The sequence below is a fragment of the Lemur catta genome, chromosome 2, assembly GCF_020740605.2.
Source record: "Lemur catta isolate mLemCat1 chromosome 2, mLemCat1.pri, whole genome shotgun sequence".
NCBI lineage: Eukaryota > Metazoa > Chordata > Mammalia > Primates > Lemuridae > Lemur > Lemur catta.
The window spans coordinates 133,049,790-133,075,427 of record NC_059129.1 but is presented as its reverse complement, the minus strand read 5'-3'; the positions used below and the strand labels follow the sequence as shown (position 1 = coordinate 133,075,427).

Genomic DNA, 25,638 nt, shown 5'->3' with positions numbered 1-25,638 from the left:
ACTTGAGATTTATTTACCAAATCTTTTAAATTAAGTTTAGGCTAACCACTAATAACTGCAGCTGGAAGAAGGGGAATGTGTAGGACAAATAAAAGGAAGTACAGGCTGGGCACAGCAGTGGCTCACACCTGTAATCCCAATACCATGGGAGGTTGAGGCACAAGGATTGCTTGAGGCCAAGAGTTCGAGACTAGCCTGGCAATGTAGTGAGACTTTGTCTCTGCAAAAAATATTAAAACAATTAATTGGGCTTGGTGGCATACACATGTAGTCCCAGCTACTCAGGAGGCTGAGGGAGGAGGATCACTTGAGCCCAGGAGGTCAAGGTTGCAGTGAGCTATATTAGTATTACTGTGCTCCAGCCTGGTCTACAGAGCAAGACTCTGTCTCAAATAAAAGGAAAGAAAGGAAGTATAATTGTAGACCACAAAGTAGAGGGAGGCACCTTTTTCCCTTTGGATGTAGTTCAGGCTGAAAAGAATGAATACATAGCACGAAAATGTTCTAAATTCAAGAGAGTAGATTACTAAAGATTAAGAAAGGAAACTAGGCCTGTTTGAGAAAAAAATTTCTGGTTTAGTACTGTTCAATAGAACTTTCTGCAATGATAGAAATGTACTATATCTCCACTGTCCAGTATGGTTACTCATATAGCTATCAAGAATGTAAGATGGACTGAGGAATTGAATTTTAAATTTTATTTAATTTCAATTAATTTAAACCACCACATATGCCTATATTGAACAGCATAGCTTCTAGTTTTTTGAAGTTGATGTAGAAGACAGGCATATCTTGGGACAAACCACTGTTAATCATTCTCAAGTGATTAATGGGATTTGGAACAAGAAAGAAGAAATTTATGAGTCTGACCCAGTAGGATAATCTTTATGTTCTTGGTAACTGATAACTTTCATTTTAGTGAGGCATTTATAATTTTAGGTAGAATAATAGAGGGACAGCCAGAACACACATTTATAATTGTAAGGTTCTCTCTCTCTTATTCATATTATCTGTTATTTTGTTACTTATGGCAAGGGGAGAGGGTTTTAGGAGATAGTCTAATGTACAGATAAGTTGTTTTAAGTCAATTAGTATAGATTATTAATAAGAAGGGAAGTTTCTTTAACATGACCCAGCTAGACTTTGGGGATGAAATTGGAGAATAGTGGTCAGTGAGATCACAAATCTGTGTTGTATTTGAAGGATTTTGGAGGGATTTGACATCTAAAAATGTTGATTTTAGTGGTGTGGTGAGTAGAAGATAGTGGATAAGCAAGGAAGGGATATAACAAGTGTCTTGGTGGCATAACATGTAATCAACAAATTTTTTTTCTTTTTATTTCAAGATATTAAGGGATACAAATGTTTTTGTTAGATGGATACACCGTATAATGCCGAGGCCAGGGCTTTCAGTGTACAACAGATTCTTAGTTAGCATCTGTTACATACCCAGTTTCCTCAGTCCCTGCCCAAATGGAGCTTACATTTTATTGTTGGAGTAGGGGGGAAGAACAGACATTAAATAATTACCATTAATTAAAAATGTCTAGAGTATTGCAAAAACTAACATTTGTGGGATGTGGGACTTACAATAGTTGGCGGGCAAGTAACACTAAAAGAAGTGACCTGTGACTCGAATATAGGAGAGAGGAGGGCTGAGGTAGTATGCTGTTTTCTTTAACTGTTATCCATCATTTAAGAAATAGTTTACATGTTAACCCAGTAGTCACAGTACAATCATGAACACACGTGCACACACAATTGAAACAAAATTTTATAAAATAATATTTTTATTAGGTATCATGCACTCTATTCTATATTTTAAAAATTATGTTTGTGACCTGCTAAATGGATTTTGTATTCCATTGCTGAATTGTGATCATCAGATCAAAAACTCTAAAGCAATTTGGACAGAGGGAACAGCATGTGCACAGCACATATTTAGACCAAATCATATGCAAGGGATATTGAGTTTGTGTCTGAAAAGGAAGATCCAGAAGATAGGCTGGGGCTGGGAGCAGTGGCTCACATCTATAATTCCATCACTTTGGGAAGCCAAGGTGGGAGGTTCGCTTGAGGTCAGGAGTTTGCAACCAGCCTGAGCAAGAATGAGACCCCATCTCTACAAAAAATAGAAAAACTAATCAGGCCTGGTGGTGCATGCCTGTAGTCCCAGCTACTACATGGAAGGCTGAGGCAGGAGGAGGATCACTAGAGCCCAGGAGTTGAAAGTTGCTGCAATAAGCTATGATGACTCCACTGTACTCCAGCATAGCAGCCTGGGTGACAGAACAAGACCCTGTCTCCAGAAAAAAAAAAGGAAATAGTCTGGAAACAATGTGGGATAGTATAGTGTCAAGGAGAAAAGCAGTTGGAGATAATGGAATCATAATAGGGTGGTATGGCTGACTAACCCCCTTTAGCCATCTCGTGGGAAGTCAGAAAGGACAGTGTTTTCCTATTTGATCTTCTGTAGAAGTGAGACATCCCTGAGAAAAGCATTGATCGGTGGCACTATGACATGAGACTCTGATCTTAAGGGAAGTGTGTCTGCAACTAGAATAGCTCTGCTTGTTGGACTTCCTCATAGCTTGCTTTTTGAAAACCACTCTTCTAGCTCATGCCAGCCTTCCTCAAAATCCATTTTAGAAGTTGAGATTATTTTCAGTGGAGGTTGTAATCGTTTTATATTTTCTCTTCTAAGACAGTATATTAGAGAAAATGGTTATCTCTGAATTAAAACATAATTTTTATCGTTTATGTGAAATAATTTTAACACGTTTATGTGAAATTTTAAAAAGAGTCTCACAGTTCCATCACCTAGACAAATGACACTTCTGATTTCTCCTTTTTCCTTTTAAGCCTTTGTCTTTTGTAAAGTTATAATTGTATGGTATATGCAGTTTTTGCTTCAAGCTTTTTTCACTTTTAATTTTCATAAATACCTTTCCAGATTTTCTCATAGCGTTTGTCATTGTTAGTAACTTCCTGTAGAATATTATACATGTTGAAGTACTATTAATATAATGCATTTAAGTGTATCTTTATTACTAGATATTTTGTTGTTCCTACTTTATGGTATTAAAAATAATCGTATTGTGTATGCCTTTGTTCATTTAACTTATTTAAATTTTTTTTATAAATTCTTATTAGAATGTAAACATGATAACAATAGGATTGAACTAAAGGAAGAGTCATATGAATGTACCTGATTGTTATATGCTTCTCTGGCGTTGAGGTTTATAATATCTTAATTTTTTCATTATTGACAAACGTGTTTCCTTAATTTTTATGCTACTTATATTTTCATTTGTGGATATAGTTTTTTTTCCCCTCTGTATTTTTTGCCTACTAGTTGTTAATTGTTCAAGATCAGTGTCCTTTCCATTTTTCCTGACTATGAAAACATCATTTTTATTTTTAAAATGTACTCTATGCTTTTTTTTTTTATTTCAGCTTATTATGGGGGTACAAAAGTTTAGGTTATGTATATTGCCCATGCCCCCCGATCCCTCTGAGTCAGAGTTTCAAGCGTGTCCATTCCCCAGACAGTGTGCATCGCACTCATTATGTAGGTATACACCCATCCCCTTCCCCCACCCCCCACATACTCTATGCTTTTGAGATGGTTTTTGCTTTAAAAAGTTACCTTTAGCCTTATGATCTACTTTTATGACCTCCTTTGTTTACCAGATTCTTCTATTTGATGTCTTACCAGTGTTATTTCTTACACTTGTCCTTAACTAACTGCTGCAGTGCAAAATACGATCTTATACTAGATGAGCAGGCAGAAGACTCAAAATCAAGTCACTCACACACAAGTAAAAAACACAAGAAGAAAACCCGTCACTGCTCTGAAGAAAAAGAAGATGAGGACTACATGCCAATCAAAAATACTAATCAGGTACTTCTCATGTCCAGACTTAGATGTGGAAACACAAACATTTTATCCCTTTATAAATTACATCTTAATGGTGTAATTTAGGAGGTAACGGATAGCTCTGAATAGAGATAGAGATGTTTGCAACTTTAGAATGGTTGCACTGGAGTATTGGACTTAAATTTTCAAAAATATATATTACAAATTATAAAACGTTGTTTTTGAAGTAACTTAATGTATCTCTGTCATAAACTTCCACATTGTGAAGCAAGAGTGATTTCCATACCTGTGGATACTCATTTCCATCAAAAACAAGTATGATTATGCTGAAAAGTTCTTCTCATTTATCTGCTTAATTTATCACCAAATGTTATGTATAGCACTTACAACTCTTGAGGTTTTATGGCATCTAAAACATTTATGCCCTTCCATATTGTATATATGAAATAAAAATATAATTAGCTTGATCATCCTATAAGCTCTCCTGAACAGCACATTTTTAAAAACAATAATAAAAAAATCCCCAAAGAAAATTGATTGTAAAAAGAAGAAATCATTTCCAACCTGCCTTTTGGCGCTCAGTTAAATAAAAAGCAGATTACATCACGGCCCCTTGCTTTTGTTTTACCACAAGGAGACATTTGAGCTAGGACCTGGTGGATGAGAAGGATTTCAGTAGTCTGAGGTGAGAAGGGAGGGACTCAAGATAGTGAGAATGTCAAGCAGAGACAGAAATAGAGAAGTGAGGTATGGTAGGCAAAATAAAGGACTTACTGTCAGTAGAACAAGGTATTTCTACACTGCTAGTCATTGAAGTGACCTTGACAAGTTACTTAACTTTCTGAGCCACAGTTTCCTGCTCTGTGAAACTGAGATAATACTTCATAGGCGTATTGTTAGGATTAAGTGGAAAAAAAAAAAATATATATATATATATATATATGTATATGTGCAAACACTTTATGCACTGGCTATTATTGTTACAGCTTTTTAAAAAAAATTTTACTATTGTAGTCAAATTACTATGTTTTAGAGTTACTTGGAATAGTTTCTGTGGTTATGCCATTAACTAGATTCATATTTCAGTTAAATTGTTTTCAGTGTTTGCTTGCAAACTTTTTGTTTTATAGTTTAAAAAAACTATTTTCAAAGTAAAATCTACAAAATGTTACAGAGAATCTAGCTTCCATCCTTGTCCCTTCCTCCTGTCCTTCTTCCCTCTGTAGATAACTATTTTGTATGTTTTATGATTTGGACATTAAACATACAAAATTTAAAAAAATTTCTAAGCAAATAAATATATATATCTTAGTTCCCTATTTCCTAGGTAGCATTCGTTCCTACTTCTTGCTGTAGTCCAACAGAGGTATAATCTCTTTCTTTTATAGCCCTTTAGCTGTTTAAAGATTGCCATCATTCCTGCCCAACCCCCAGTTTTTAAGTTACATCTTTGTCAATTCCTTTAAATAAAAGTAGTAGTAGCTAACATTTTTTTGTCCTTACAATGTGAGGTTGGTTCTTTTATCACCTTTTGACAACAAAGAAAGTGAAAACAAAAAAGATAAAGTTATTTGTCCGTAATTTTACACAGCTAATAAGTAATGGAACTGCAGTTTAAACTCAGACTTGGACTCCTAACTACTCTACTGCTGCTCTTCTCACCTGGGATATATTCCAGTCAGTTTTCTTTCCTAAATCCCATTGTCATTTTAGTAAAATTTGTCCCATAGTGTAATATTCCAATGTGATATAACAGGAACCTCTCCTCCTCCTCAGTTTCTGTACTCTATTACTTTAAGATAACCCCAATCTTTTTTTAATGGTGGCTGTATCACATTTCTGTGAATATTTTGTATGTTTTCCACTAAAAACTCCTAATTCTCCCCTCCCCCGTGTGCTGCTTTTAGCTATGCCTCCTCCTCATCCTGCACTTATACATGGACTCTTCAATGAATTTAAACGTGAAATAAACATTGGCGCATTTGAGATAATCATAGGTCTAAAGTTCAGAGACTAGCTGGGTTTTAAGTCTGTCTCTCCCCCTCGGCTCCCCCCTTTTGTGGATCTTTTTGGTCCTGTTTAATTACTTAAAACCTTATAGTACAAATATCCTTCTCTTTTGACATGGAATAAAAAACATCAAGTTTTGGGAATGCTGTCAGTATTGATTTTTTTTTTTTTTTTTGAAGAATTTTAAGGCAATCAGAAACTTAGGAAACTGTTAACTTCTGAACAATGTCTTAACTTTATTTCTCCCCTCAAAATGTATTAAAGTAAATATTGTTTATTTTATACTTTGATTTAATAATACAGCTACATTAATTTTCTTTTCTTTCTAATAAAACTCAACCATCAGTATTTGAGGTTTTAGTAGACCCCAATTTTTTTGTATTCTGATTATTTTCCTTTTGATTTCAGTCTTAAAAAGGCAATTATTGAAGGGAACTTTTCAGTCCTAGGTTAATTTCAGATCTAGCTCAAATTTTCCTATTTGTTGGTAATTTGCTTGGTGAGTCTGGTTTCCTAAGAATGTTTTAACTTATTTCTTCAAATTCTTTGTTTTTTATTGAGTGACAGCCATACTATTCAATTCGAAAACGTCTCTGCTTAATTTTTCCACCTCATGTCTTAATTCCAAAGATGGTTTTTGTGTTGTTGAGGTTTGGGTTTTACTGGGGTTACAGGAAATGAGTATTCAGCTGGGGGTTGCCTAGCCGAGAAGTATTCATACTAGTTATCAGTCCTCCACTGGGGTTTTCATAGTGTTTTTATTCTTGTAATTTGGGACTCTATTTTTACTGTCATTTTAATTACTTAATGTTAATGATTTAGATTTAACTAAGTCTTTGATTTAGTCCCAGAGACCTGAACAAGGATAGCTTTTAGTTAGATTAGACTTTTTGACTACTTTACATCAAGTCATTTGCTAGGTTAAGTTGATTGCTTCAAGTTGGCCATTTTGTGTTTTTGGTTTTTTTCTTTCCTTTTTGGCCACACGGTAGTTTAATCATCTGTCTTAAATATATAATAAAATAATAGAATTGTTTAAAGTCCATACTGGAAAGGACTTAGAACTTACCTAATTCATTTCCCTCACTTTAAATATGAAGGTAGTGATCCCACAGGTCCTTAGGCCTTTATAGTTTAGTCGGAGAGCTAGACCTTAACATTTATTTTGATTCAGTCAGGTGTTTTTTTCATTATTCTGTACCCTCCCTTTTCAGTTTTGTATGTCGTTACTGATCCATTAAATACTTACCTCCAGAAACCTTCCCTGATAAATCTAACCTCAAGAGTACTTCTTGTTTGACATATCTCCTAAATGGCAAAGACTGTTTGAACCCAGATCTGCCTGACTTCAAAGCTTATTATAGTTTTGAAAATTATTCCAAGTAGGAGTGGATTTTAAAGTTTCAGTCCAATTCAGATTTTCATCTTCCTCAGTTTTTTCAAAGAATTAAGTATTATATAACCTTTTATTTCTTTTATTTGATATATTTTTAATCTTTTTTTATGTGATGTCATTTGGAAATACATCTCTCTTGTATTGTAAATACTCAAAGCATTTAAGTGCCTATTTATAAAATAATGTGCTGAGGATTATATGGAGTTATTTAATACATTGGCTGATAGTCTCTGCATTTTACATTTATTGTCTCAACCAATACAGAAATAAGTACTAGGTGTACAGACATAATAGTACATAGATATTTATATTTTGTGTAGTTACAGGAAGTATAAAAAATTCTTTTATCTAGGAATGTCATTTTGCTAGAAAGTAGATGGGAAAGGATTTTTCTACTTCATGAACTCTTATACAATGACAAGAACTATTGGGATTGTGTGGAAAATCATGAATCAGTTTATATTATTATATTCCACAAACACTGTGAATATAACGGTCATTTTAGATCTATTTTCAAATACTGCCAACTCTATGCCAGGTGTAAGGTATAGTTATCTAGACAATTAACCATTTGCTTAAAACCCAATTCTTAACCATGAGTATCCATCACTCTGGATTTTAAGCTTTGACATTTATGTCTACAATAATAATGTCTCTGTGGTGATCGAGTTGGGACCCTTAAGAGTTCAGTCCTTATAATTTTGCCTTTCCTTTGGGCAACCTTTTGAGAAAGTTGCATTTTACAGACTATCTCTTAAAAGTGCGTTGACTCTGGTCTCCTAACATTTTAGCCATGTGCTGAGATACTTGTTTTAATTAGGGATAGGGCACATCCCTCTTCTTTATGGGAAAATTACTACTGCTATTTAATTATTAAGAATAGAATTAAAGGTACCTCTTTGTTGTCTTTGAGGCAATGAATTATTCCAGTGTTTATAACTGATTTTTAAGAAATATGTAAATAATAATTTTAACAAAAACATACCAGCCTAATCTAAACATAGAAAATTTATTTGAAGATCTGGAGAGAGGCTGTTATAAAATACGGTAAAACACTTTAAAAATTAATCACTTAGATGAAAATATACAGTATTCCATTTAAGACTGGTTGACTTGTCTAAGCCCTTTTCCTGCTATGTTATTTAAGTGATGTCTTCTTTTGGGAGTCTTACAGGAATGGTAGTAGTTTCATTTCATTGCAGATCAATGGTGGGACCACATTTTGGGGAAGCAGAGGAACAGGAGGTGGAAATCTGACTATACATAACCAGAATTTTTGGTATTGCAACATTGCTCTAAAGATGCCCAGCTGTTTTTGCTTTGTAATTTATTTTATTGTTAAAATTTAATGAATTAATTAGAGATAGGGTCTCACTCTGGTGCTCAGGCTGGAGTGCAGTGGCACAATCATAGCTCACTGCAGCCTTGAACACCTGGGCTCAAGCGATCCTCCTGTGTCAGCCTCCTCAGTAGCTGGGACTACAGTTGCTCACCACCATGCCTGGCTAATTGTTTTTATTTTTATTTTTTATAGAGGCAGGGTCTTGCTATGTTGCCCAGGCTGGTCTTGAACTCCAGGCTTCAAGTGGTCCTCCTTCCTCGGCCTCCCAAATTGCTGGGATTACAGTTGTGAGCTACTGCACACAGCCTGCTTTGTAATTTATAAGATTATTAGCATTAGTGTTAGTGTTCAAATCTGAGCTGTTACAACAGCTTGCTGATGGTAGACTTTTCAAAGTTTCATTAAGTGGCAATGCCCACAAAATGATTATTTTACTGATTCATTTGTAACTCTCCATTCTTTTGACAGGATATCTACAGAGAAATGGGGTTTGGTCACTATGAGGAAGAAGAAAGCTGTTGGGAGAAACAAAAGAGTGAAAAGAGAGACCGGCCTCAGAACCGAAGTCGTAGCCGATCTCGAGAACGGGATGGCCATTATAGTAATAGTCACAAATCCAAATACCAAACAGATCCTTATGAAAGAGAAAGGAGTAAAAAACGAGACCGAAGCAGAAGTCCAAAGAAATCCAAAGATAAAGAAAAATCTAAGTACAGATGAAAGATAAGAGGCAGAAATGAGTGGCTAACATACTCACCCTTGTCTGACTTAGAGTACCAGGAAAGCAGGTGTTCAGATTTTGTGTCAAAACAGTTAAAGGCTCTGCTTGTTATTTTTCTCGTACTAGGATCATGGCCCTTTTAGGTTAATACTGATTATATAGGGCACTGAAAGATAAAGAACATTTTCTTTATATACATTTTTCACACTAATTTTATTATTATACATAAATGGTAGTCTTCATTTTTAAGTCACATTTTCACTCTTTTTTTTTTAGTGAAGTATTTCATACTACAAAAAAATATATAAACATGTATATATAAGGTACAAAGAATAATAAATGTAAATATCTGTGTACCCATTAGCCAGTTTAAGAAATAGACTATTACCTACATTTTAGAAGTCCATTATGGGCCCTCTCCCTCTCAAGTAATTATTTTGCATTTTGTGTTTGTCATTGTTATTAAAGTTTTACAACATATGTATGTATCCCTAAATGAAATGTTAATTTGTATGTTTTTGAATTTTATATAAATGGCATAATGTATGTTTACTTCTGTGACTTTCTTTTTCCAATGTAGCGTTTTTTTTGAGAGTCATTCATTTTTTTATTGCTATATAGTATTATATGAATATGCCACAACTTATTCTTCTGTTGATGGACATTTGGGTTTTGTTTTGCTTTCACTTTTGGAAACAATGCTGCTGTGAACATTGTCTACCTAGGCATGATATTGCTTGGTTGTGTGGTATGGGTATCTTCATCTTTCCAAGATAATACCAGATTTTATTCTGAAGTAGCTGTACCGGCACTGTGAGTTACCTTTGTTTCACATCATCTCCAACACTTGTTAACACACTGACTGCCACACTAAGGGAAAAAAAATTTCCCTGGGGCCATGATGTTTTTTTATTAAAACGATGCTTTCTAATTTGTTATTTTTTACTGTTTTCTGTGAATTATATGCAACTCCACGTTTTTAGAATTAAATTGACAGTTAATTGTAACAATAAGAACATCAACAAGTGAGATTTTTGCAAACCAACTGTAGGCTTTTGCTTTACAAGGCCCTGGGCTCAAAACTAGCCTTAGTTAAGTACAACTCACGTGGTAATCAATGTGTTAAATTTGGACTTTTGAATTTTGCCAATCTAGTGGATGTTAAATGGTTATCTTATTATGATTTCCAGCAGGAAGACTACTGTTCTTACCTTTGTTCTTCTCTATGTAAAGTGTTGGGGTTTTTTTTCTGGATGCGTTTAAGGTTTTCTCTTTATCACTGGTTTTAAGCAATTTCATTATGAGGTTCATGATGCAGTTTTCTTTCATGTCTCTTCTGCTGTGACTGTTTACCTGTGAGTTTATTGTTTTCATCAAATCTGCAAATTCTGGGACATTTTTTCTTCACTTAACATTTTTCTGTCTCTCTGCTCCTCTTCACTCATCTCCTAGAGTTCTAATTTTTAATAATTGTATGTATGTTAGTCCACTTGGAATTGTCTCGCAGCATGCTGATGTTCTTCAGGTTTTTTAAAGTCTTTTTTCCTCTCTGTTTCATGTTGGATAGTTTCCATTGCTGTGTCCTCATCGTTCATTAATCTTTTCTTCTCCAGATTCTTATCTCCTTTTAATCTCTTCCAGTGTATTTTTCACCTCAGACGTTATATTTTTAATCTTTAGAAGTTCTATTTGGGTCTTTATCTTCTATGTCTCACCCTGACATGCTCATGTTTTCCTTTATCTTTTTGAACATCTCGTATATATTTATAATAGCTGTTTTAATGTACTTGCCCATTCTGCATCATTTCTAGTCTGTTTCTATTATTCCCATCCAATCCCAACCCTTCCCTATATCCTGCCCATCCCCTCCCCCATTGGGTTGTAATTTCCTTCTTTGCATCCCTGGTAATGTTTGGTGGTTACATTGGGTGCTAGACTTTTTGTATTCAGTTATCTTGAGCTTTGTTCTAGGACATGATTAAGTTACTTGGAAGCAGTTTCATCATTTCATAGCTTGCTTTTAAGCTTAATGAGTTAGGACCAGAGAATGGCCTTTAATCTAGGGCTAATTTGACCGACTACTAAGGTAACAAATACCTTTGTGAATAATCTTCCTTCCCTATTACGCGGTTTCTCCCCTCTACCATTTGGGAACATGAACTGTTCTGAGCCATATATGAGCTCTCAAATTGTACCTTCTGTTCCTTTTTGGTAGTTCTTTCCCAGCCTTGGGTAGTTTCCTCACATACATCTGCTGATTATTGTTTAGCTGAAGACCCGAGGGGAGCCCTCTGGAGCTCCCTCCCTTTCCAATACTCTGCTCTACAAATTTTACCTTGCCTCCCCTGAATTCTCTACCCAGGAGGTTTATTTCTCTAGCCTAGTGCTACGGCCTGGGAATTCCATGTAGTAAGCTTGGGCGATTGTGGGGCTTTCCTTGTTTTGTTTTCGTTCTCTCAGGAGTCACTGTCCTGCACTGGCTGTTGTCCCCATGTCTGAAAAACTTTGTTGTATATATTTTGTACAGTTTTTTTTTTTCTAACAGGAATTTGAAAGAATGTACAGGTTTTTAATTTAAAATAGGGAAGGTAAATCATGCCTCTGTTACCCCATTTTGACAGAATAGAAGTTAGTTGTCGTTTGGATTTGTATTTCCTGAATGCTAACAAGGCTGAACATCTTTTCAGTTATATGTTATATTCATTCTTGATTGCTCTCTGTGAAAAGCTTGTTTCATATCTTTTGCCCATTTATATTAGGTTATCTTTTTCTAACTAATTTCTTTAAAGAGGTTTTTTTATATATTGTAGATACTAAGAATAAGTCAGGGAGTGTTTCTATTTTCTTAGAAGTGAAGAAAAAGATTTAAAATATCGGTTCCTTGAAAGTTGGCTAAAGCTTGCCTATAAAATTGTCTGAACCTTGCATTTCTTTTATGAGAAAATTTCTTAACTATTGATTAGATTTCAGTTATTATAGAGTTATTAGCTTTTCTATTTCTTTAGTGTTAATTATTTTTGTTATTACCTTTTTCTGGGAATTTGTCATCAGAGTTTTTAATTTATTGATGAAGTTGCTCATAGTTTAGCTGGTAGGTTTTTACTGTCCTTTTATTTTTACTTTATTGATGAATGTCCTTATGTTTTATTGCATGTCATGAACAGCTAGATTATTTTTAAATGTAATCTTTGGCGAATTTAGTGCATTTTGTTGTTTACTGATCTATTTGGATTTATTCCTACCACCTTCGTTTGTGCTTTTTATGTTTCTACCTCCCTCATTTTGGGGGGATTTACTTTAAATTATTACCACTCCCCCATCTTTTTGTTTTGGGAAACTGCCTTTGAATTTTACCACCCACACTTAACAGTGGAATGTTAGTATCTTTACCTTCCTCTCTAATGGAGAGAGTCTTGGAACTCTTTATGTCACCCCACTTAAGACTTTTGGGCTATAATCATCCAGTATGTTGAATCTTAGCTTGTGATTTTTTTTTTGAAACAGAATCTTTCTCTGTCGTCCTGGCTAGAGTGCAGTAGCGTCGTCGTAGCTCACTGCAACCTCAAACTCTTGGGCTTAGCCCAGGCCTCAGCCTCCCAAGTAGCTGGGACTGCAGGCATACATCACCATGCTCAGCTAATTTTTTTAATTTTTGTAGAGATGGGGGTCTCAATATATTGCCCAGGCTGGTCTGAAACTTTCTGAGCTCAAGCGATCCTCCTGCCTTGGCCTCCCGGAGCACTTAGGATTATAGGCATGAGCCACCATGCCTGGCCTATTAGCTTGTGATTTTTAAGCTTAAAATTAGACCTTGAGCTGGGCACAGTGGTGCACACCTGTAGTCCCAGCTACTTAGGAAGCTGAGCTGGGAGGATCGTTTGAGGCTGCAGTATGTTATGATCATGCCTGTGAATAGCCACTGCACTCCAGCCTGGGCAACATAGTGAGACCTCATCTCTTAAAAAAAAAAAAAATTAGACCTTGTGATGATTATTGCTTTTATGTAAATACTTGTTTAGATTTACCCATGCATTAAAATAGTTTCTTTACTTACTATTCCTTTTGCATCTCAGACCATTCACCTAGGAAAATTTTCTCTCTCACTGAAGCACGTCCTTTGAGGTTGCTTTAGCGACAATCTGTTGATGGTAAACTCTTAGTTTTTGTTTATCAGAAATGTTTTTAGTTCACTGATGTTGCATAAAGTTAATTTTCTGTATACATAATTCTAAGTTGACAATTACTTTTTCTCAGTACTTGTCTTTTACTGTCTTTTGACTTTTGTTACAGCTTCAGCAATGTTTGTTGTCATTCCAAATGTCATTCTTTCAGATGTAATATGACTTTTCTTTCTGGCTGCTTTTTTGCTATTATTAATTAAAGTTTTGATTTTTACGTTAATTGTAGAATAATACAGAGAAATCCCATGTACTCTTTACCTACTTTCTCCCAATGATACCATCCTATAAAACTGCAGTATACTATCATAACCAAGATGTTGACATTGACACAGTGGAGATAATAGAATATTTCCATCACTTACAAGGACCCCTTGGGTTGTCCTTCTATAGCCACACCTACTTCCCTGCCACTTTCATTTCCTCCTTAACTCCTGGCAACCACAGATCTGTTGTCCATTTCCATAATTTTGTCATTTCAAGGCTTTTATATAAGTGGAATTATAAAGTATTTGGCCTTGTGGGGGGAGCTGATCATAGTCCCAAAAGACACAATCCCGAACGCCATAATCCTGATTGTTGAAATCCTGAAAGATCAAAATCCCTAAAGTCTAAAATCCTGAAAATCACAGTCCCCAAAATATAATTCTGCAAAATCTAATTTAAAAATGCCTTAAAAGATACTTATATTTTAAAAGGGGATTTATTTGAAAGACATAAAAAACAGGACAGAACACTTCATAGGTCTTTTACACAATAAAATAAAATAGACAATAATAGAATACATGTTTTTCCAAGCATAAAAAGGTATACTATGACATACAGATATAACAGTTAAAAGCAGATAAACCATATTTATAAAGAAACATGTCAAAAAGGGAAATGTGTACATCTGTATCAGGTTAGTAATTGTGTACACCCAGCTTTATAACTGCAGTCACCTGAAATAACTGACAAACAACCGATTTTTCCCACCCACTTCGCTCAGACTCACACTAATCTCCACTGGAAACACTCATAGATACACTCAAAATAATGCTTTAACAGGTTTGTAGATATTCCTTAACCCAGTCAAATTGGCAAAATTAAGCCCACAAATCCACCCTTTGTCAGTTTGGAACATACACACATCTCCTTAAACTATACTTAATTTCCAAATAAAGACAACAACAAGGTAATAGTTCTGCCTAATATGCCGCAACTATCCTGTGATTGTGATTTTTGGCATTTTAGATGTTTGTTAGGGATTTTGATCTTTTGGGATTATGGCATTCGGGATTATGATCAAGTCCTCTTTAGAGACTGGCTTTGTTTCCCCCCCACACACTCAGCCTTATTCTTTGGAGATTCTTCCAGGTTTTTTCATTCATTTTTATGACTCAGTAGTATTACATGGTATGAATCCACTACAATTTGTTTAACCCTTCACCCACTGAAGGACATCGAGGTTGTTTACAGTTTGGGACTATAATGAATAAAGCTGCTGTCAGGTTTTGTGTGAACATAGTCTTCATTTCTCTTGGAATTTGCTCAGGAGTGCAATTGTTAGGTCATATAGTTACTGTCTAATTGAAATTTTAAGAAATCACTGAACTGTTTTACAAAGTGGGTCAAACCGTCATACATTCCCACCAGCAATGTATGAGTGATCCAGTTTATCCGTGTCCTCACCAGCATTTGGTGGTGTAACTCTTTTATTTTAGCCATTTTGATAGGTATATAGTGACTGTTTTGGTTTTCATTTCTGTCTCCTTCATTGCTAATGATATTGAACGTCTTTTCATGTACTCATTTTGCCATCTGCCTATCCTTTTTGGTGAAATGTCACTTTATGTCTAATTGGATTTTCTTGTTTTTTTTTTTTTTACTTTTGAGTTTTGAGAGTTCTTTATATATTTTACATACTAGTTCTTTGTTGGATATATTGTTTGCAGATATTTTCTCCCAGTGTGCAGCTTCTCTTCATCTTAAAGTTTTGCACAGCAAAAGATTTTTAATTTTGCTGCAATTTATCAGTTTTTCCTTTTCTGGACTGTGTTTTTGGTGTCAAAAGTAAGAACTCTTTGCCTAGCACTAGCTTCTGAAGTTTTTCTCCTTTTTTTCCTCCCCTAGAAATGTACATTTAAGTCTGTGATCCATTTTGAGTTAAATTGGGGGGAGCGGCTTATGGACATCCACTTGGACTAGCACTATTTATTGAAAAGGCTCTAGCTGCTTTTAAGGTTTTACTTTGTCTTTGATATTCTAGAATTTCACTGTAATGTGTCTAGACGTGTGTTTTCTTTGTGTTTATTGGTATATCATTTCCTGTGGCTGATGGCTTCATGTTTTTCATTATTCTGGAAACTGCCATTTTCTCTTCAAATACTGCCTCTCCCTGTTCTATGTATACTTTTGTAACCCCAGTCAGTTTTATGTAAGATTTTCTCATTCTGTTCTTTGTATCTTAATTCTCATATTTTCCATATGATGAATTCTGAGTAATTTTTTCAGGTCTGTATTCTAGGTCTCCCATTCTTTCTTCATATAAGCCCAATCTGCTGTTTAACCCATCTATTGAAATTTGAATTTATTTCAGCAATTCATTTTTAGAAGTTCTGTTTGATCCTTTTTTGAATTCTCCTGGTTATTTTATTTTATTTTGTTCCTTGCTCATTTATTTCTACTATTTTATTTACATGGCTACTTTATGTTTTTGATAATTTTAATATCTTATTTTTTTGAGAATTAAATTTTTTTCTCTTGCTGACCCTTGTAAACATAGTGGCTTCTTTCCTTGTGTGTTTTGGGTTTTTTTATTATTATTATTAAATTGAGAGTACATACTTTGAGACTCCTAAGGTACTTAAATTGAGGATGCTTTTCTTCAGAGGGGATTTATATTTACCTTTCAGATTCCAAGTGAGGCAATCACCTGGGGCCACTTTCATTCCTTGGCATTTCCACGTGCAAGCATAGTGTACTTTTGAACCCTAGACCATAGTGAGAGTTGACTAAATTTCAGAGAAAACGTGTCTATTATTAAGGTCTCCCGTCCACACCATCATGATTGCAGAACTGGGGAAAATGTTTTTTTTCTAGCCTAGTCTTTCTCTGATGGTGGCCCCTTCTAGTCTCCTGGTTTCATATGAAGATCTTAGATTCAGCTTCCCAATTCTCTTTCAAGCCCAAAGCCTCATCTGTCAATATCCCTCATCACTATGACCTGAGGCCCTTAATCCCCAGCTGTACATGCAAGGGCCACCCTGATTGGTGGTTTGCTTACCATTTTGTTAATGTATTTGCGGGTCATGAGGAATTTCCCCATCTTGCAATCTCATCAATGTATTTAAAAGTATGATTGTTGTAATTTATCTGGCATGTAATGTCTTATGGGGGAGGTGGAGAGGGTGGTCACAATTCAGAATACCTAGTCCACCGTACTGCTAGAGCAGATGTCTTCCCACTGTTGTACATCATTCTTAGCCATCAATAGAAAGAATTTTAATTACATAAGAAACTATCACCCTGAATATAAAAAAATAAGTATTGTCCATACAAAAGATTCTAAAATGTGGTCTGAAAGAATAAATGAGCAAAAGAGAGAAATACTGGTTGTATGTGATAGGAGCAGTGAGAAGAAATAACCTGATACCTGAAACTTGAATTCAATAGATTCAGTGGGAAAAACCAAAGTAAAATTTTTTAAACCTAGCATTTCAAGGAAAAACTTTCCTCAATTGCAAATGCTGATATTTTAGGTATGAGAAACTGTGGTTTTAATAAAGATGTGTGGATAGAAACACTTGAGTTACAGCAATCAGTAATTTTAATAATGATTCATTCCCTCTAGCCAGAGTGTTCACAAGTATGCTTGATTAACGTTAGCTTTAGGTTACTACTACTATGTAGGATAAAGTGACCATATTTTCTGCTTCTGTTTTGCTTCCCCAGGTTTTAGGTGAACTCTTATAATCAGGCTCCAGTGATATATCCTACTGGCTTTTGCTGAAACTGAGAAAAATTGAGTTGGTAGTAGTCAGATTTTTTTTTATTAAAAAAAGTTATTTTGAGCCTAAAACTTCTCAGTTATTATAACATCACTGTAAAGTTTCAGCTTCATCTTTCCTACCAATTGAATTTTTGAAGATTTTGATCAGAACCATTAAAGGCTAAATAAGAAAGAAACTTTAAATAGGTTGAGCAATTATACTTTTACAAATGTCTTTTAATAAATCGATTGCTTATTAGTTACTAAAAGATATATTCCATCTTTGTTTTCCACTCATCATCACAAAGTTAAATCTCAAGTTTGACATTTCTTACCCGTCTAGATTGAGTCACAAAGAATGCATAATGGAGAGTAAAATCGAAATCACAGAACCTTACCTTTTCAGTGGCTGTTGCTATGAAACCGTGTTTTGATGGGAAATTTCAGAGACGCTGTGCTTCCTGTTGTTAAACGACAAAATGTGGAGATCCCCTTCATTTTCAAAATTATCTCCTCTTAAAGCAAGTAATCTGAATCATTCTTCTGCCAAGGGGACAATCTTTATTCTTTGTCCACGCTGGACTATTAATTAGGCTTAATTAATTTTGCTAGGGGCACTACCAAGAGTTAACAGTTTTGTGTTTTGCCTCCTCTGTTATGCCTTGTTTATTGAATGGGCAGAGGGGCAGGATTTTTGAGTGATGTTTTATGGACAATTAAAAAGTTATATTTTTGCTATTTACTCTGCTTAGAACACTGGGAAGCTCAACAGACATAAAGGATTGCAAATATGGTAACATACTAGCAAGAGAGTTGGTATAAATAGAGAGGTAAGAAAAGTACTGCTAGCCCTGAATCTAGACCAAGACCACAATGAACTCGGGTTCCTTAAAATGAGAAAAGTTTTGTTTTCTTGGTCTGGTGGAGAGAGCTTGGGATTCCAAGTCGGAAAACTTGAGTCAGGAGTGAAGGTGTGTGAAGGTGGTAACAAGCGACGTGGGGGGGGGAGCAGTGCGATGAGCTGACTAACGCGGAGCACTAGCAGCACCATGCAGCGTGACGAGGGCCCAAAGAGAGGATGTTGAGTATGATTTCATTTAATATCTATTCCACACACAACCCCAAATCCAGAGTGAGCTTCCCAGAGGAGGCGATGTATAAGCTGAGACCCGCATTTGATATCCAAGTTGGCGCAGCGCTAGAACATAGAATAGATACCACAACAGTAAAAAATGTTAAAGTCGCACAGTCTTTGCTACATAATCCACTCATTTGGCATTATAGAAAATATTTCAAATATCTTCAGAATGGCCATGGATGGATGTGGCTTTAGTAAACTTCTTCAATCTGGTGGAAGAGTGTCAGAATGGAACCCACGTGGTTGACGGTGGTCTGTGCTGTGTCAGAGGGATGTGTGGCCAAGGGCTATCCTGGAAGAATCTTGAGGACAGGCATCTTGTATTCATCTGGGCACCTCTGCCATGCAGGGGAGTGCCTCACATGGTAGGAAACTGGCCTTGCAAATACTGCAATCTCCGTGGATGGCAGCATATATTTTTATCTTCAATATAATCCTCAATATAAGTGATGTTTCATTATTACATTGATAATTTTCTGCTACTCTCAGGTAAGCCAAAAACACATGGTCCTTTTCCCCTAGCATATGCTTATAGGAAATAATACGATGGGCTTGACCATGAAACTTGCCTAATTTGCAGGTCTGTCCCAGATGTGCAGGGAGAGGGACATCCAGCAAGTGCAGGCACAGGCAAAGCTGCATCCGTGCAGCCAGCTGCTCTGCTCCTCAGCCTGCCAAATCCTTCAGGCACAGGCCTCACTCTAGCTGCTCTGCTGTCTCCCCACCGTGAGGTAGGAGTGTGCTTAACTGTGAGTAGATGGTTATCACAACCAAGAGCTCTGAGGGATGGTGTTTGAGGGGATGAAGGGTGTGTTAGTTTCCTAGGGCTGTCATAACAAATTACACAAGCAGGATGGCTTAAAACAGCAGAATCTGTTCTCTCACAGTTCTGCAGGCTGCAAGTCTGAACCAAGGTGTTGGCAGGGCCGTGCTCGCTGTGCAGGCTCTCAGGAGAATCCTTGCTTGCCCACTCCTGGCTTCTCCAGTCGTTCCTTGGCTTACAGCTGCATCACTCTACTCTACCTCTGTCTTCACGTGGCCTTCTTCCTGTGTCTCCTCTGTGTCTCTCCACCCATCTCTGTCCTTTCTCTTATAAAGACACCAGTCATTGGATTTAGGACTCACTCTAATCTGGTATGACTGCCTCTTAACTTGATTACATTGGCAAAGACTCTGTTTCCAAATAAATAAAGTCACATTCACAGATATTGGAGATTGGGACTTGAACCTATCTTCTGGGGGACACAATTTAACCCACTACAGGGGATAAGGTGTTTGCAGAGCTCAAGAAAACCTGCAGCACCTTGGCCAGAGGTTAGCAAAGATGGTGAGCTGAACCTTAGAACCCAAGTTTCTAAACATAGGATGTTGCACGTGTTCAAATGTGACCCCATACAAGTCAATGTCATCAGCCCAGGGATAGGTGCTTTATCTTAACATGTGCTTCATCGTTCATTATCCTTTGCCTTCATCAAGGTTCTTCTACCTGTTTCCCAGAGTCCTTGTGTCTTTTCACTTACAGTCTCTCTTCCTAGGCGTGGATAGAGTGTTAGTACAAACCATCTCACATTTCCCCTCGGGCTTCTTGTAAGGAAACTAAAGACTCCAGAAAAGGTGGTTCCTTCTGAGTCAACTTCAATCCATAGGAGATACACATTGCAGCAGCTTCAGGGAGATTTTCCAAAATGCCAATTTATTTAGGTTATATGGACACAATCTTGCTAAGTAGGATCAAAACATAAGTCAGGCATTCGAGCCATGGGTAAATAGGACACTAAACAATAGGGTGACGAATCTAGTAGCCAAAGTTGGAGAAAGAACAGAGTGTCGTGGAATGTCATTACTTTTCCTACCGCTGGTTGCTAGGAAATTCTGACATCCTTGGCAGGCCAGGCTCTTGCCCTGGTTAGGGCCAGTTTATCAGCCTTAGCACTGTGAGACTATTGGTTTCCCAACCTGGTGGCTTCCTGATGGCCTAGAAATGGAAACCATTTTATTTCAAAATCTTAAAATGGCCTGTGTGTGAAAAAAGATATGAATGATTTCGTCAATTTTATTTTTAAAATGAAAATACTTTTTAAAAAAAAATGCTTTCTAAGTTTTTGCTGAGCTGAGTTAGTTTACCATGAGCCTTAGTCCCAGCCATACGGATCATGTCATGCTTCCTTGTGCCTCTGAGTCTATGCCTAGATTTTTCCTGCGGCTGGAATGTCCCAGAGCCCCAGACTCCCCCACCTGGAACACTCTAACTCAGCCTGTAAAGTCAGCCAAGCCCTCATTTCCTCCATAAGTCCTCTGCCTCTTCACACAGTCAGGCGCTTCCTCTTTGATGGGGCCTGTGCACCTGGCCATCCCTCTAGTCCAGCAGTTTTCAACCAGGGGTGACATTTCCCCCAAGGAGACACTTCATAATGTCTGGGAGACATTTTTAGTTGTCACAGTGGGGGCAGCAGCTGTGCCACAGCTAGCTGTGGTGATGGACCAGGGATGGTGCAGAGCATCCTACGGGGCACAGGACAGCCCCACAGCGTGGGATTATCCAGCCGCACGTGTCAATAGCACTGAGGTTGAGAAACCTTGCTTTACTCTGACATTTACCATGTGGCTGTAACTATTTGTTTACAATCATGCCTCTACTCACTCGGGCAGAAACTTCATTCAGTTAGTGATTATATTAATATTCTCAGCACGGTGCATCGTATAAAGCAACGTTTTCTAGACATGAAATGTACTTAGCAGTTTTATTGCCTTGATCCCTGCAGTTGTTTAAGATAACATCTCAGGTGGAACTCAGAGGAAGTGACACATAGATTTTATTTAATAAACTAAAATTGTTAAATACAGAATTGTTTTAAATTAGATTATTGGGCTAAGCCAATAACAATCACAGTGAGATTACTGGCTAAGCCAGTAACAATGACGTCTTCCCCACTTGCTTCTCTGTGTGTACTGGGGGGACACACATTCTTATTGATGACTTGGGGGGCTGTTTTACCTGTCTCTGTAGCCCTCTGATGATTTTTCAGGGTTTTCTGGGTGCTAGACTTTGCCATAAGTTCTAGTAAGCCAATCTTTAAAGCTTATGTTCAAAATATTAATAATAACGGCCATCTATTGAACATTTAATATATACACTGTTCTAAGCACTTTATATATATTAATTAAATTCTCACAGTATCCTTATGAGGTAGACAAGTTTACTCTCCCCATTTTATACATGAGGAAACCGAAGCACAGAGGGGTTAGATAATTCTGGAGGTTACACAGTTAGCAAGTAGCAGAGCAGTCTGGCTTCCAGTTCGTGACACCAAACTGCCCATCATAATAAGCTTAAAGTCTTTATTATACCATTCATCAAAATAAATTCCAGATCACAATTAAAGATCTGATTATAAAAAATAAAACTTTCCAACTTTAGAGAAAATTACAGGAAAAAATTTCTTTACAATCTCAGGATAGGGAAGGATTTCTCAAACCAGATTCAGAAAGCACAGGCTTTGAAGGAAAAAGGAATATTTTGACTATACAAAGGTAAAAACATCTGTAGGCCCCCAAAACATTATAGACCAAGCTGAAAAATGTGTGTTAGAGTTGAAGCAGATATTTACACAGCATATACAAAGATAAAGGATTAGTATGAAGAATATAGCCGGGCACGGTGGCTCACGCCTGTAATCCTAGCACTCTGGGAGGCCGAGACAGGTGGATTGCTCGAGGTCAGGAGTTCGAGACCAGCCTGAGCAAGAGCGAGACCCTGTCTCTACTAAAAATAGAAAGAAATTATATGGCCAACTAAAAATCTATATAGAAAAAATTAGCCAGGCATGGTGGTGCATGCCTGTAGTCCCAGCTACTCGGGAGGCTGAGGCAGTAGGATCGCTTAAGCCGAGGAGTCTGAGGTTGCTGTGAGCTAGGCTGACCCCACGGCACTCACTCTAACCCAGGTAACAAAGCGAGATTCTGTCTCAAAAAAAAAAGAAAGAATATATACAGGTTAATACAAATAAAAAGGAAAAAAAGACTACACAATAAGAAAATGGGCAACGGAGGAAAACTGCATGGCCAATAAACATGGAAAGATCCTCAAGTCCACTAGTAACCAGTGAAAGTTAAAATGAAAGTTAAAGTAACCATTGTATACCATTTCTCACACATCAGATTGGCAGGAACAAAATGCCTCATGATCCCAAATGTTGGCAGAAAATGGAGAAATGGAAACTCTCTCACGCCGCTGGCGGACAGGTCACTGGAAGGCAGCTGAGCCGTTTCCAGTAGGACCCAACCTGTGCATGTCCATGTCACCACCAAATAGCTACATACGCTCTGTTTTAGCTCACTAAGAAAACAGATGACACAGCCAAAGACTGTTTGTGGTGTTCCCTGGTGCTGCAGACAGAAGGAGGCTGCCAAGCCAGGGGTTCCCAACTGGGTCCATGGACCGGCTTCTGAGACTCCATGGCAAATATCTCTCTGCGGGTCTGAGCCTTCCTCTGTGGTGAGGGTCTGTACCCACGTGTCTACGATCCACCGTCTCAACACCTCCAGGCAGCTTCCTAAAAGCACAGACCTCAGTCTCACCACAGGGGCCAGAATGGGCAGAAATAGCCTTGGGGCAGATCTGATGCCAATTTTACACGGGGCAGAAGAGGGAAGTGTTTCAGGCTTGCTGCCCCACTCTTTTCTCAGTACCCTGACAGCGTTTAGAGATGTGGAGAATGTGCCCAACCAGCCCTGCAGGAGGGCAGCTGCTGCGTTCTCTCCACTCGCTCATGGGCAGAGCCTAGTTTGGGGTCGGTGATATTGTAACTAAAATGGTTACCACTAGCAGGCCTTATTTCTTGTTCAAGTGGGCAGTATGTAGCCTGAACAGTGGTTTAATTCTTTTAGCTCCTCAGAGTCATAGAAGTTAAATCCCTTTTGCTGTGGAGAGGAATCAAAATGAGGTTTCTCTAGATAAGATACTGCAAAGGTACCCTATGGTGGTTCTTTTGTCTTTAGAGACAGGGTCTTGCTATGTTGCCTAGGCTGGTCTCGAACTCCTGGCCTCAAGTGATCCTCCTGCCTCAGCTTCCCAAAGCACTGAGATTACAGGCATGAGCCACTGTGCCAGGCCATGGTTCTTTTTTTAATGGAGACAATCGAGTAACAACTTTTCTGGTCTAAATAATCTCTCCAGTATTTAAGACACAGAATTTTGGGAGACCCCATCAAATACTTGTCTGCTAGGTGAGCAGATTCCAACGTCTTTTTTGAGAAACAGTTTGGTGCTGCCACTGTGGTCTCTGTCCCAGGCAGAAGTGCTGTTTATCTGGGGTAGAATACAAATTGGGAATCTTAAATTTCATTACCCACGGGTGGCACTTGGTAGTCTCCTCAGAGAACCAATTTCCTCTTTGATTGATTGCTAAAAGAAATGAGTCTCAGTCATCTAGTGTTTGAAAGAGATCATCTAAGGAGCCCATTACAGGATGTATCTCTAGGTCCTGTTGCTTTATTTGGTTAGATGATCAGAGAGCAAGTCTCCTGGACAATGTTAGCTCATTTCCCCGTGGAAACGCCTTCCCTGAGTGGAGGTTATACTCTCGGCTTTTACTGGGGCTTTGGATGAAGAATGGGCACTTGAAGACCACCTGGCATCTTCTTATAGGATTTGAGCTGAGGAGATTGTCTAATATGTTATTCAACATAAGGACTTAGGTTTCTCCTAAAATTTAACACCAGGGAAATATTTAATCCTCTTGAAAACTCTGCATGCTTTTTTAGGGTTTTGAAAGCATAGAGGCAACGTGTGGTTGTGTAAAAATCACATTTTGAAGCCTGATGGTCCCGGGTTTCAATCCTGACTCAACTGCTTATTGAGTGAACTGGGCAAGTTCAGTTACCCTTACTCAGCCCCTGTGAGCTCATCTCAAAAGAGGAATAATTATTCCTGTGTCACAGAGCTGTTGTGTGGATTAGGACACTTTGATGCAAAGTACCAAATATATTGTTGGTGCTAAACAAATGGGAGTTGTTATTAGAAAATTCATTGTGCCAGAACATTCAAAGCTGGAATTAATGTTCCAGTGCAGTGACTATTCTATTACAGTGTTCTTTTTTCTTCTAATGATTTCTGATTGCGCTTTTCATTTTTATTTCAATTATCACATTCTCTGTGTTTTAATATTCTTGACTGCTTCAGATCTTCTTTGGGAGACAGGTGGGGAATAATCAACATAAGCAACAAATCCCCGCTAACTTGTGCTGTTCTTATGGCCTCAGCACCAACTCCCAGGTTCTCAACTTCTGCGGACCGTGTGTCCGTGGGCGGGTGACTGTCAGACACACGGCTGTTTGTTGAGCGGGTGTTGCTACATGCTTTGTGTTCTTTCCTCTTCTTCTGACCTCTGATGGGCATCCCCCAATTCAGGAAACAGTCACAGAATTCTGGGTCTGTTGCCTGTACCTGCTGAGGCTGGTGGCAAAATGGGCTGCAGAATGCTGTGGTCAGGTGGGTCTGGGCCAGACTTCCTGCCACGGTGAGGGCGAAGCTGCTGCCCACTCCGTGCTGGGCCGTGTGACCTCTGACACAGGCCAGTGCCCTGGCCCCCTAGTGCGAAGGACTTTGTGACTTGCTTGGGATTCCCCCTCGTTTGAAGGCAGGGACAGAGTCCTCCTCGGTGCCGTGTCCCCTGTGAACCCTTCTCCCCACAGCCAGCTCTGTTCTCTCCCTCACCCTGACACTCTTGCCTCCTGCAAGCTGTTACGTTTATTTGGCAGTGAGGACCAAGGTTCCTGAGGAGCAGCTAGGATCAAATGGTCTTCTCAGCTGGAGGCAGGAGTGGGGACTGGGGACAGACCCTCCTGGCTCTCCTGTGCAGCCAGCTCCCGCCCCAGCTGCACAGGGCGCCCTGTTTTGCATGTGGTTATTGAACTTCGATTCGGTGACTCATGCTGAGGTGCAAACTTCAAGTCCCCCTCCCTGGTTTGAATGCTTTCTTCCTTTCCTTTTTTTTTTTTTTTT

The 25,638-nt window shown here is 37.9% G+C and overlaps 1 protein-coding gene across 2 annotated transcripts in view; it reads left to right on the top strand.

Moving 5' to 3' along the window:
* Positions 1–9,894, top strand: part of PPIL4 (peptidylprolyl isomerase like 4) — a 36,331-nt gene extending 26,437 nt beyond the window's left edge. For both annotated transcript variants that reach the window (XM_045544556.1, XM_045544555.1), the window contains exons 12-13: positions 3,757–3,904; positions 9,097–9,894. In XM_045544556.1, coding sequence (XP_045400512.1) covers positions 3,757–3,904; positions 9,097–9,348 — 400 coding nt within the window. In that variant the 3' untranslated portion in view covers positions 9,349–9,894. The remainder of the gene's footprint in view (positions 1–3,756; positions 3,905–9,096) is intronic.
* Positions 9,895–25,638: the final 15,744 nt, after the last annotated feature.